Source organism: Leucopleurus acutus, assembly GCF_964270905.1.
Source record: "Leucopleurus acutus genome assembly, chromosome: 2".
Classification (NCBI taxonomy): domain Eukaryota; kingdom Metazoa; phylum Chordata; class Mammalia; order Artiodactyla; family Delphinidae; genus Leucopleurus; species Leucopleurus acutus.
This window is the reverse complement of record NC_139143.1, coordinates 91663513-91677366: the sequence shown is the minus strand read 5'-3', so window position 1 is coordinate 91677366 and position 13854 is coordinate 91663513. Positions and strand designations below refer to the sequence as shown.

The window sequence follows — 13854 nt, the reverse complement described above, 5'->3', positions numbered from 1 at the left end:
CCCCGAGAAATTGATACTGCAGTGCTCTCGTGGTAACTTTAGGAGACTGTAACTTTCAATGAAAACAGCAGGCAGAACTCTGAGGGCCTTCTTGGACCCCTGCGGAAAGTACTTGGCAAATAATACAAGCTGAGACCTTTAATAATTTAACCAAGGGTGTTGCTGAATGCCTACTCAGAAGAGCTCGGGGTGAGAGATTCAAGATTTATAGGTGAACTTCCTGGCATCTTTAGAAAAGCAACAACCTCTGAGTTGGATTCCCTGACAGGCAGCCCTCTAGGGCATAGTGACTGTGGGGCAGAGGTTGTAATCCATAGAGAGTAGGTGTCGGGAGTCCTTTGTCGGGGTGGGTGCCCTGGACCCAGCAGAGGGTCTCTATCACCCGGGAGTGTCCCTGTGAGGGCTGCTTTGCTCAGGGATTTGTTGGGAATTTGAGTGGCAGAGTAGGAAAGGAGAGGGAGCTTGTTTGGTCTTTAGGAATCCTGGTAGAACTGTCAGAGGGGAATAATGAAGGGCAGCAAACTTGATATTCCTGATGACACCGAGATCATCTTTGGAGGACTGGCTGGGTTCTAAGCAGATGACAAGTGACTCTTTTCTAACAAAGAGGTTAGTGGTCTGGTTTTGTGATACCTGCCATCTCCAGAGGGTATCCAGTTAACTTGCTGGGAAAACGGCACAGACTCCAGCCGACCTCGCCTAGCCTTTGGGTTTTGGAGTACCAGTTCCCCGAGTTCAATACAGCGGCTGCCAGTACTGTTCATGACCTTTTTGAGAGTGCCTGTTAGGACCCTTGGTCATTATCCCCCATCCTCACAGCAGTCCCAGAACAGTGGGAGGTGGGACCCCCCGTTCAACAGGTGATACAACTGAGACTCAGAGAGAGCACTTTTTGCCTGAAGTTATGAGGTTGGTAGAGACCCTCAGGTTTAAGGCCCCATTTAGTCCTCCTCTGGAAGCCATGCTTTCCTCCCCGGGCTGTGCTGGGTGGAGAGCGGCAGAGTAACTGATAGGGAAGAAAGGGAGTGGAGGGTAAGCCATGTGACTAATGTACTATAAAATGCATTGTCCACAAGAGGCTGCCTGAGCGGTAGGGCGATCTGTGCTTTCGTTCCGAGGCCGCTTCCAAGTCGGTTTGTCCTGTGCCCAGCCCTCGCGCCCGAGGCAGTGCCGAGAGGAAGCAGCCAGGCCCCGGTAGTCGCAGTTGGTGGAGAAAGGACAGGTAGTGGGTGGTGGCAGAGAAGGAAAGGGAAGAGTAACCGGTGGAGCTGGCTTTCCCCAAGTAGAAATAGACGAACAACAGAAAGAGGGCAAAATCATCTTCCCAGGAAATGCTGACTGTAAGTGGGAACGGTCTAGGAATCGACGGGGATTCTGGTCAGAGTGAGACGGGCTTTACAGCAGCACCCCCAGGGCTCAGCTCTGGAATCGCCTGAATACAAGCATTTACACACTCCCACACGTGCGGGTACAGACACGTGCCCAGGCCTCCAGCATGTTACTGCTTGCCCCCGACCCCTGACTTACCTTTACTCATACGGGCACATGATGCATGGAGACAGGCTCAGAGATAAAGATACGAGGATTCCTGAGGCTGACACACCTGCCCAGCAAAGATGCGTAGGTGATCCAGACGACTCCGGTGGAGTTGGAGAAACACCAAGTGCGCGTGTGTTTGAAAAATCCTTTCAGTGGTTTGGTAGCCTACTCCCTGTCTCCTGTTTCTCTTAGACACCGTGGACTGGTGGTCTTCACCACTGGCGGGCCCTCTCCTGGAGGGTACTTAGCACGTACTTGACATCACGGCAGTTGGAGCTCTGGGGATGAACGTTTGGGTACCGATGCAGTGAAGCGACAGCCATACTGGGCTCATAGCTCTGCATGCTGGAAAGCACTTGGAAGGCAGCCTTTTTTGTTGGACTTCTCTATGTAGTCCGGGCTCAGACAGTAATTCAGAGCAGTAATTCAGGACCAGTGATTTTTATAAAAGCTGTACAACAGGTCTTTCTCCCTTGACAAGGACCAGCACGACATGCAGCCCACGTTGAGTTGATAGGGTGAGCTTTCCGTCGGCCCCTTACTTGACAGTGAATGGAAAACTTTCCCCCATTGCTTATTGTTTCTCACAGTGAGTCCTTTTGAAGTGGTTGTCTTTGGCAGCCCAGAGTGTTGGGTGCACTGCTTTGTGTTCTCCAAGGTCAGGGTCAAGTCATGACTTCTAGCAGTAGCTTCAAAGGCAGATCTGGGCCTGATGCACACTGTCCTGAGTCCTGCTCCCAGCCTCATGCACTTAATGCTGTTTTAGTATAGAAGCCACGCTGTACACTGCAACATTGTGTAGCTGAGCGCTGCACTCACAGCTCCCATTATCGAGCCCCCACTGTATACAGGGCGTTTTACAAACAGGGAAACTTCTGAGTAGTCGCTCCAACAACCTCCTCCCCCAGGACCATTTGGGTGGGAGAGCCTTGGGCAGAGTTTCCTGGACCACCTGCCTTCGAATCACCTGGGGTGCTGATGAAAAGGGCGGATTCCTGGTGTCTCTCCTCTCCAGACTATTTCTCTGGGGATGGGGCCAGTGAATCTGTACTTCTTCTGCACCCCAGGTGGCTTGTCTGCACATTCACGTGTGAGAAGCAGTGGTTTAGGGTTTTGGGCTTGGAGGATGAGAAACCTTCCTGGAGTTGTCAGGTAATGGGCTCTTATCTGGTTTACTTCTGATGTTACCAGGGGAACTATAGAGATCGCGTCTCCTTTGGGGACTGTCGGGCCCTTTAAGGGCCAGGCTGGGCCAGTTGGGGTCGGGTCGAGGAAGGGCTGGCCCCTGAGAGACTGTTTCCAGCCCTGGGTGGTTCCCTACCCGCTCCGGCCCTGGTAGTGTTCAGCCTGCAGGAATTGGCACTCGGTGGAAGAATTTTGATTTCCAGTGGAATTTGTGCTGTCACAGGATTTGACCCGTGGGACCAGTGAAGAGATTGATGGGTTAGGGGAGCACGTGACTTGGCAGATGGCAGGACAGTGATAGATGTGAGAGCAGTTGGGGAAAGTGGAAACACAGTAAGAGGAGCAGTGCCTCGGTCTGGCCTGGCCAAGGTGGGGGTCCTGGGGAACAGTGATTCCAGACTTAGTCTAAACAGCTAAGACTGATCAGACACATGGGAAAACTTTCCCCCATTGCTTATTGTTTCTCACAGTGAGTCCTTTTGAAGTGGTTGTCTTTGGCAGCCCAGAGTGCTGGGTGCACTGCTTTGTGTTCTCCAAGGTCAGGGTCAAGTCATGACTTCTAGCAGTAGCTTCAAAGGCAGATTCCATAGCTCTGGTAAGTTCATCAAGTTCGGGGTGTGGGAATGAGCATAAGGAATACTTATGCTACAAAATCTTCCAGTTGCTCTTCAAATCAGTGCCGCAGAGCGGGTCTGAATCGAGGCAGTCGGTTCACATCCTGATCTGCCACTTGCTATGACTTTGGGGAGTCACTTAACCTCTGTGAGCCTCCGTTTCCTCATTTATAAAATGCAGACAATAATACCACATAGGGTTATTGTTAGGATTGAACAAGATTAATATAAGAAAGCACTTGGTAAAGTGCTCTTTAAATTGGGGTGGGCAGTGGAGTGATTGGCAGTGAGACACACCCCTGGATAAACAAACAACATCTCTTTGCTGTTTCCTTAGTTGCCCAGTTAAAATAAAACACCAGAGTTGACCCGAACACATCTATTTCTGGACTCTAATTTAACAATAGATTGTAGTGATAAATTACGCTACAGGGATTAGAGATGGTATCACTGAAAGCGTCTTTGGGACAACTGAAGCCTCCCTGCCCTTTGAAGGAATTAACCAGGGCTTATCCTAGGGAGATATTGATAGAGCAGAAGTTTGACCACAGAAAGTCTGCATGTGGTTTTGTTAGCTAAGTAGTAGGTTTAATAGGAGGGATGCTGTGCAGGGGGAGGGGGTTTGATTGTGTGCCTGTTTTTCATCTGTCTCCGAGGAACACGTACTCTGCTTCACCAGGTCAAGCCACCATTCTTTGCCATGTGTGGATAGTAATAGCAGTAATAATAGCCACAGTGTTATTATTTCACATCCCTGTGTCTATGTGGTGAGATCGTTATCCCCACTGCATAGATGATGAAACTGAGGTTTTTCAGAGGCTTGTCAACTGAAATAAAACACAACATGAGAGCTGTGAGGTCACTTTTATTTGGGGCTTCCTGAAGACTAAAGCCTGGGAGACAGCCTCTCACATGGCTCTGAGGAACTGCTCTGAAGAGGTAGTGGGGGAGGTCAGCATATATATGACTTGATGAAAGGGGTACATGCAAGTAGGCACACATCTTGGTAGAAGGTTGCTGCTGGTCACGAGGAGCAGACGTCTCCTTTAATGATTTTAGTGCTTTTCTAGGTGTGAGAAGATGCGAGAAGTTGGGTTCATAACATTTTCTCCTGAAAATGTCTAACTGTCTGAAGGGCTGTTCTGCCAGTGTTCCCAGAGCACAGAGTGCCTCCTTCCTGATCTCTGCCCTGAACTCCTTTCAGGGTGTGTCGAAGGTCAGCAACAGCAGGGGCTAGCAACTTCATCCTTTTAGAGCCACTGGTGAGCGACATTCTTTAATTGGCAGGTTCAGTAACGTGTGCAGGCTCACACAGCAGGTAGGGGCAGAACCAAAATCTGACCGTCTGTCTCTGTAGTGTGTGTGTGCGACGCTTCTGTCCTGCCTGGGAGACCTTGGGGAGGAGGGCGCGTGGGTGAAGGAAGGAGGACTGATGTCAGGGCGGCCTGCGGGACGGAGTTTGAGGGAACTTATTCTTGGCCACTGAGGGGCTCCTTTGGAGGGGCTCCTGGGTTGACTCTTCACAGTTGGAGGTAGGGGTGCCAGTCTCCATAGGTGGTTAATGGCCAGGTCATGACCCCTGGGCTTTGCACAGTGGTTGATTCCTAATTTCAGCATTGACCCACAGCAGGGTGTGCTCATCGTCACCCTGGAAGAGCACCCAGGAAGTTCATCTGGGGTAAAATGGTGCAACAGCCTGCTTTCCTTAGGGGGCCCGAAAACGCACACACGTGCACACACACACACACCCATGTGTGTACCTCTTGGGGTCATTTGCTCTAACTTTTGCCTGTTTCTGTGGGTGCTTTAAGTTCATCTAGAATCTATGGGAATGACTTTTAGTTTTGAATTTGTAGTAATGGGAAGTAACTGATTCTCTGTATTGGTTTAGGGTTTCCTTTCTTCTCTTCTTGTCCAAAGGTGTAGGGTGACAGTGTGTCCCAGATTTTTTTGGACAGACCAAAGCTTAAGTATTTTGCTGTGTTGTCCCAATAGAAAAAAGTCCTAGAAAATAAGTTTAGGCGAATTATGATCAACTCAAGTCAGTGATTTTCAATGAAATGTGCCTTACCTACAGAAATTCTAAAGTTCACAGTATTAGGCTTTGAAAAAATATGATCACTGTTGAGAGAGAAGAAGTGACAGTCTTTTTTTGGGTCTTGGAGTGGCAGAAAGAAAATAGTAAGTAGGGAGTAAAGATCAGCTTACTCTTTGCCGGGGGGTGGGATGTGTGTGTGTGTGTGTGTGTGTGTGTGTGTGTGTGTGTAGAAGTTTCTTAAATTCAAAATGAAATTTATAACGTTTTTTTTTAACAATATTTTTTTTAATTTAATTAATTTATTTTTGGCTGCGTTGGGTCTTCGTTGTTGCACACGGGCTTTCTCTACTTGCAGCGAGCAGGGGTACACTTTGTTGCAGTGCGCAGGCTTTTCATTGCGGTGGCTTCTCTTGTTGCAGAGCACAGGCTCTAGGTGCACGGGCTTCAGTAGTTGTGGCACGTAGTCTCAGTAGTTGTGGTGCATGGGCTTAGTTGCTCAGCGGTATGTGGGATCTTCCCGGACCAGGGCTCGAACCCGTGTCCCCTGTGTTGGTGGGTGGATTCTTAACCACTGCACCACCAAGGAAGCCCTATAACATGTTTTGATGAGGGTTAATTAACATGGCATAAATGTGCTAGCGGATTTATCTTTTATTATTTTTTTTCAGGGAAAGAAATAGAGAGAGGCACAAATCACCCCGGAATAAAGATGGCAGAGGGTCAGAAAAATCTGTCACCATTCAAGCTCCCACCGGAGAGCCCTTGTTGGCAAATGATTCTACTCGGACGGAGGAAGCTCAGGTGAGGATCAAAGGCAGTCTGTAAGTACACTGGTACTTGATCAAGCCTCTTTTCTGTAAATGTTTTCCTAAGTCTTGTTGTAATAGGTTCTCTTGGGTTTTTATCTTTATTTTTCTAGCATGTTAATTAGTTTATCTATATCCTGTGGTTTCTTGTTGGTCTAAGGACAGCCTGACCTACCATTGGCTAGCTTGAGGATTCTTCTGAAGTGTGATTGGTTCGCCTCCTTTGAATGGTGTTGAAAAGAAGCCGGCGAGGCTGACGACAGAGCAGAGAAGGGAAAGTTGCAGGCTGCAGGCTCTGGAGACTCATTCCAAAGTAGAACAGTGTAAGAGAGAAGGAAACTCGCTCTCCAGAGACCCTAAGTCATGTAGGGAAGAAGAGCTGAGGGGTTAGGACAGCCCAGACGAAGCCTCACTAAACCTGGAGCTGTACACTTAGATGCCTGCTAGGGAAACATAGGTGAGTGAAATAGACCCTGCGTTACACAGAAGAGGCAAAAATATATCAGGCTAGCTTGGGAGTAAATAGCAATCTGTGTGGCATGTCAGTGTCAGGGCTGTGGCATGGAGTGATGGAATCTGGCACCTGGAGAATGCATTTCCTCTGTCAAGGAAGCAACAGGAATGCAGGAATTAAGTGTTCCAGGGTCTTGCAATATTTAAGAAAAGCTGAAAGTTAGGATTTTATGTGAAATCACCCAATTTTAAAATATGGACTATTCATTTTTTTTAAATATTGTGTGTGTTCTTCTCTCTGGGTCCCAGCTGTCTCACAGTCTACTTGATTTGAATAAACACCTGAGCTATACTCAGAAACATGTTTGCACAGCCCCTTGAAGTATATGCATGTCTAGCCTTAGCCCCAAATAAACTGATGTGCACCCACACAGCTGTAAAGATATAGATGAGCATGTATCTGTGTGTACCTATGGGTACAGACAGATGTGCATTTATAAGCAGATGTATGGACTGAAATTGGAATTCCTCAGAGCATGCAAGATGCTCGTAGAAGCCAAAGCTGCAGTTGTGGTTGAATGTGGGGTTTGTTCAGTGGTGAGTAAATGCCTTTAGTCCTTACTGTTGCACAGCCTGCCTTGGCTCTGGGGCAGTCATAGGGATGGAGAGCCAGAGGGCCAGAGGAATGGTTGGATGGATGGGGCCAATCCTAAGACTGGGCCACCCTTAAGTGCTGCAGGGGTCAGTTTCCTCCTGGATGTGAATTCAGAGGTGCTGGTGGCCCACTGTGAAGGCATTTCATCTGTCATCTTCTCTACATCTTGTAGCTCACTAGGAAGCTACATTAGGAAGCTGTTGGTGTTTACACCAGGGAAAAGCATTGAAGTGGGCATCTGGAGGCTGTACTTCTCAGCGGCTATGTGACTTGACTTCGGGCATTCACAACCTTTGTGGGCCTCAGTTTCTTCATTGAAAATCCAGGGGATTGAGATAGAGGATCTAAGATCCTTTCTCTTCTAAGAACCTCAGTCTTGGGAAGATTGTTGGACATCTTCATTTTTTAGGCACAGATGTGCACATATTCTTAAAATGGACAGGGGATTTAGATAGCAACTCTTTGGCAGGAAAACGGGTGAGTAGCTAAATCAGCTGCATAACAAAATGACCATAATACTAGTGATCATTATTTCAACACTGATCATCAACTGAATATTCGGCCCAATACAAAACATGGAATCCAATATTTGCCTTCACTAAGAGTGTTACAAAGTAACTTTACTGATCTGTAAACTCACCTTATGTTAAAGCAAGTTGTCCATCTTTGAATGTGTGGCTGTTTCTTCTCGTGCTTGTGTTTTTTTCTTTTTCAAAATTGAAGTAAATTCACACAGAGAAATGAACAGATCTTAAGTGTACAGTTTGAAAAGTTGTAATAGCTGAATAAACCCATATAACCCACACTCCTATCAAGATATATTTCTTTCACTCTAGAAAGTTCTCTTATGCTTTCCCAGTCAATCCCTGCCCCCAAACCCCTGCCCTCTAAGGCAAGCCCTGCTTTGATTTCTATCACTGTAGATTAGTTTTGCCTGTTTTAGAATTTAATATAATTGGAATCATATTCTTTTGTTTTGGACTTTCTTTCACTCAGCATAACAACTTTGAGATTCATCCATGTTTTGCTGTGTTTCAGCAATTCATTCTTTTTTATTTTTGCTGAGTAGTGTTCTAGTGTATGAATATACCACAATTTGTTATCCATTCTCCCGGTGGATAGACATTTGGGTTGCATCGTTTTTGGCATGAAAATAAAGATGTTAAGAACATTCTGGTTCAAATCTTTTTGTGGACATATGTTTTCATTTATTTGGGGTAAAAATCTGGGAGTAGAATTGCTGGGCCATACAGTTAAGTGTAAATCTACATTTATATGAAACTACCAGACCAGTTTTCAAGAGTGATTGTACCATTTTAAACTTCTACCAGCAGTGAGAGTAGCGGTTGCTTCTGGCTGTTATCTTAACTAGTAACTTCCCTCATAGTACTTGATACTTGTAACTTTCCAAGTTGAAGACCTATTGTTCGCAGGTCGAGACCTTCCCTGCCGCCACCACTATTTCTTGCCATAGCTTATACATTTCATGAATCCTAATTTTTTTGATTGTTACTAGATTTGAGGTTATCGTTTGTGAGTTCTCTATCTTGCTGATTCAGCTATTAACTTAGATTTTTCTAAATTGGTATCTTACGCATTAATTGCACCCAACTTACCACCGTGGCTGACTGTTTTTTCCGAGTTAAGTCATGTACACAAATTTCTGAGGCAAAAACCTCTTTGGACCCAATGTGGCTTTTCATTGTCTTCTCGGTCTGTTGTTGCTTTGGAACGACACCATAGTTGCTAGAGAAGGAGAGAAATTGTTTAAAACACTGGCAACCGGATCATGTTAAATGAAGAGACAATCACTCCAAACTACCTCAGACTTTAAAAAGCAAGAGAAAGTGAGACAGTGAAAGTAAGAAAGTAAAAGGCACACATTTTAGTAATCTCAGTGTTTTTTTGTTTGTTTGTTTGTTTTTTTTGAGGTACACGGGCCTCTCACTGTTGTGGCCTCTCCCGTTGCGGAGCACAGGCTCCGGACGCGCAGGCTCAGCGGCCATGGCTCACGGGCCCAGCCGCTCCGCGGCACGTGGGATCTTCCCGGACCGGGGCACGAACCCGTGTCCCCTGCATCGGCAGGCGGACTCTCAACCACTGTGCCACCAGGGAAGCCCAATCTCAGTATTTTTATGCTCTTGATGTTTAGTTTGCCATGAGAACATGTGTTTAGGGAGGAATGTTTGAGCTGTCCTGGCCAGAGATACGTGCATCTGCTTAGCTTGTTCAATGAGAAATGTTGTCAGATTGCTTGATACTTACGGAAAACATCATGGAGTTTTACAAAATGTGCGTACCAACTACAGGTGGCTTTTGATATGTATGTAGCCATGTAAGTTTCCCTCCTGTGCAAGATCTTCCCTCCTCAGAGCTCCTGGAGGGCGTAGTAATGCTCCCCACTCAGGGGTTGGGCTTTAAAGTAAGCCTTTATCGCCCAGCCATGAATCAAGAAGGAAGTGCAGAGGGTTCTCTCCTTAGGTGGTAGGTGCGCTCGCACACGTTAGTCTAACAGTAGGATTGTCTATCCTCGAGCCTCTCAGGTAATCACTGTTGTAGTCACGAATCACCCAAACACACAAACAGGTCAAATTATGTTTTCTCTGTTTGAAAAGGTAGATATATAATACATTTTGAAAAATGTCAATGAAAATTGTTAAAGTTAAAAAATTCCTCTGTTTGAAGAGCTAAGCCTCCATTTCCCAGGAAGCCCGCTCATGTGGGTTGGTTGAAGGAGGTGGGCCCTCCCTGTCCCCCGTGCCCCCGCGGGCTTTGTGGCTTTTACACGTGATCTGCCATGTGGCTCTTCATCCTCACTGTTCTCTCCCTGTCAGGATGACAACTGGGGGGAGACCACCACGGCCATCACAGGCACGTCGGAGCACAGCATCTCGCAGGAGGACATCGCCCGCATCAGCAAGGACATGGAGGACAGCGTGGGGCTGGACTGCAGGCGCTACCTGGGCCTCACCGTCGCCACGGTGCTCGGACTCCTGGTCTTCCTCACCCCCATCGCCTTCATCCTGCTGCCCCCCATCCTGTGGCGGGAGGAGCTGGAGCCTTGTGGCACCATCTGCGAGGGACTCTTCATCTCCATGGCGTTCAAGCTCCTGATTCTGCTCATCGGGACCTGGGCGCTGTTCTTCCGCAAGCAGAGAGCCGACGTGCCGCGGATCCTCGTGTTCCGTGCGCTCTTGCTGGTCCTCATCTTTCTCTTCGTGGTCTCCTATTGGCTTTTTTACGGGGTCCGCATTTTGGACTCTCGGGACCGAAATTACCAGGGCATCGTGCAATACGCCGTCTCCCTCGTGGACGCCCTCCTCTTCATCCACTACCTGGCCGTTGTCCTGCTGGAGCTCAGACAGCTGCAGCCCATGTTCACGCTGCAGGTGGTCCGCTCCACTGACGGCGAGTCCCGCTTCTACAGCTTTGGACACCTGAGGTGAGGGGGATCGTCTCGGGGCAGAAGGACCCCAGATGTCTTGCTAGAAGACAGCTAGTCTTCAACAAGTGAGGGGTGACGGCAGGTGCCAAGAGCCAGGACCGGGCTCTGAGTCTTTTTTTCAGGTTTTGGGAGGTGTGTGTGTGTGTGTGTGTGTGTGTGTGTGTGTGTGTGTGTGTGTGTGTGTGTCTGTGTGTGTGTGTCTGTGTGTGTGTCTGTGTGTCTGTGTGTCTGTGTGTCTGTGTGTGTCTGTGTGTGTCTGTGTGTCTGTGTGTATGGCAGGGTGGAGGTGGGGTTGTTCGTGTGCATTGACTTTCCTGGTACTGGCTCTCTTCCAGCTTGGAGTTTTGTTGGGCCTATTTCCAAAGTTGTTGGCAGCTCTTAAAAATGATGGAGAAAGGAAGCCTTAGTGACGGCTGCTGACCTTGCCCCGGAAATTGGCCTGTGAACGATAGAGTCATCAGCGGTTCCATTTTGTTCATAATGGTACATCTGGTTTACCCCATTGTCCCAGTGGAATTATTAATCGTTCCTTTTCTCCCCACTCTCAGAAGTGTCCTGGTTTGGGCAATAACTTACATGGTCACCTTAGTGATCCTCCAGGAAAGACTCAAAGTACAGATTTGGAAGAGTTGAGTGTCTTAAAAATGTATGCGCGTGAGAAGAAGTTAGAAATACATTAAGATGTCGTATTTTAAATCTGTGCATAAAATCAATTATTTTGTGGTTAACTAAAAGAGTGATCATCATTATTTATTTTATTTTGTTTTTATTTACCCCGAGGTAAGCACTTTGTATAGTTTGTCTTCACAGAACTCTTTGGTGTGGGTACTATTAATCCCTATATTACAGATGAAGAGATGGGGGTGTAGGGAATTTAAGTCATTTATACAAAAGAACATGACTAGCTTTGTTCAGGATCCACTAGATGCCATGAAGCCAGACCTAAGTTAATGCCCCCACTATGGCATCTCTCATTTGGTGTCATTGGCCTATTTTTCTGTGTTTTCTTCCACAAACTGTGGGCTCCCTGAGGACAGGTGCTGTGTCTTACTCTTCTTTGCATCTTCAGTGCCTGGCCTAGAGCATAGCACATGGTTGGCACTCAGATGGTTACCGGATGAGAGAATGATGGGATGTGTGACATTGTCCTCTCCTAGGGCTCTCCTCCCTCCTGTGCATCAACATGTCTGTCGACGTGTGTAACCTGCTTGGCGTATGGTAAGCACTTTGTTGGTTGTAGCTATTACTGCTGTGATACTGCAAAGCAGCCAGGATGGCAAGGGCACCTTAGTGGGCTTTGTCATATTTTTGGCTGGGGCCCGGGGAGGTGGCCCAACCCCGGTTTGGAGTCAGTGATACTGCCAAACCATCTCGGTGTTGGCACGTATCTTCTTTCATTCCTCTGGCTCAGATGTACCGCCTGAGGACTGGGTGGTTTAGCATTCAAGGCCTGTGCCGCTTTGACCGATCCTTGGAGGGAATCGGCATCTGATTCACAGGCTCTACGCAGTGAAATCAGATGTATTGAGTCCTTTGCAGAGATGCCAGAGGGGCTGTGAAGGCAGGTAGGTCTCTGCTGCTTATTCATCTCAGGCAGCTTTCTTTCCCCATATTTTACATTGGAGAATGACCAGCAGACTTGTATTAAACGTCTGCTGCGTACAGAGCCCGGACCTGGGGGCTCCACAGACACAGGGTGGCTGCCTCCAAAGCTGTATCCCGGAACTCCTTGGAGGGGGACCATTGCCACACTGTGCAGTGCACAGTGGCAGACACAGGCCTTGGAATGGGCAACGGGAACACAGGAGGACGGGGTGGACTTCAGGCAGTGACAGAGATAAAGCCCGGCCACACACCTATCTCAGGACTGGACAGGTTTTGCTAAAGGTCAGGAGGGTGGAGAGAAATCCAGCTCTGGTCACAGAGAGATGAGTGACATTTGGGACTCTGTAAATGTAAGTAGTTAATACGCTGGCCCGTAGCGAGGCCTGCCGTGGTTTTGTGTTTTGGCTCAGCTCTAGTTGTGTGAATCCCACCTGCAGAGGTGGAAAAGGGAAGGGAGTCTTCCCACTTTAGGTAGTCCAGGCAGTGGGGCCGACTCCCTCCGTGGGCCCCCGTGTCCCTCCTCCCTCTAGGACTGCTTGCTCCGCGTGCTGGATCAGGGTGGAGGTGGGCAGGGGACACAAAACAGCCCCAGGGCAGTGTGCCACGGTATGTTCAGAAAACTGGGGGTCGTCCCGGTTCCTCACCACATGGCTGCGCCAGCCAGGGGTAGACCTGGGCAGGAGACGCAGGGCCCACAGTGCCGTGTGGCCCAGGGCTTGCCGCGGACCCCTCGGGGTTGTCCTCACCGTGACCAAACAGCTGCGTAGTCCTTAACTTGCTGTCCCTGAAGCCACCCACCCTAGCTCCCCAGGGAGACGGAAGGCGGCCCGGGGGTGGCCCCATCTCTTCCTTCCAGCCCCTCTGCAGGACCATTTGTTTTCCTCCCCTCCTGCCTTCGTAAGGCCCCTCTTGCCCCTCACATGGAGACCCCGGTTGTGGGGTGGAAAGACGGCCAGGGAAGGAGAGGTGTCTTTACTCCCAGAGCCCTCGGGCAGGGCCAGCCACCCATGCGACAGCCAGGCTGCGAGATCTGGGACGGGCTCGGGATCCATCTCTCCCTGCTGGCCCCCGTGGGCCTGTCGCCCGCCGAGCCTTGGGCTAATTCTGGTCTAAATCCATCAGTGGCTGGAAGAGTCACTGGATCAGAAATAGAACTTCTAAGCCCCTTTGTAAAATTGGAATAGACACAAAGCAGGTCCCGGGGATCAGAATAGCAGGTCATCCCCAGACCCTCCCAGAATCAGGCCAGTCTACTCTCCCGTTATGTAAGGCCCTCCCCGGAGCAGCGGCCTACTGGGCTGAGATGCAGAGCGATGGTGAGTTCTTTTGTTGTTTTGTTTTCAAAGGTGATTTTATAAAGTCAACGGAGCTATTTTTGAGAATAGTCAGAAAAATATCTATTCTTTAGTGTCTTAAAATATGTTTCTCCTTAGCTCTCATAAAAGGTACTTGCAGGGACCTTGCTTGTTGGCAGGAATGGGAGTTTGGGCTTATTTGAAAACTTTCAGAAATGT

General features: G+C 48.4%; 1 protein-coding gene across 3 annotated transcripts in view; it reads left to right on the top strand.

Annotated features, from left to right (window-relative positions):
* Positions 1-13854, top strand: part of VANGL1 (VANGL planar cell polarity protein 1) — a gene marked incomplete at its 5' end in the record, with an annotated part of 38129 nt that overhangs the window by 1972 nt on the left and 22303 nt on the right. For 2 of the 3 annotated variants that reach the window (XM_082832355.1, XM_082832356.1), the window contains 2 exons: positions 6045-6177; positions 10125-10732. In XM_082832355.1, coding sequence (XP_082688481.1) covers positions 6045-6177; positions 10125-10732 — 741 coding nt within the window. The remainder of the gene's footprint in view (positions 1-6044; positions 6178-10124; positions 10733-13854) is intronic. The other variant, XM_082832357.1, reaches the window with a different exon arrangement.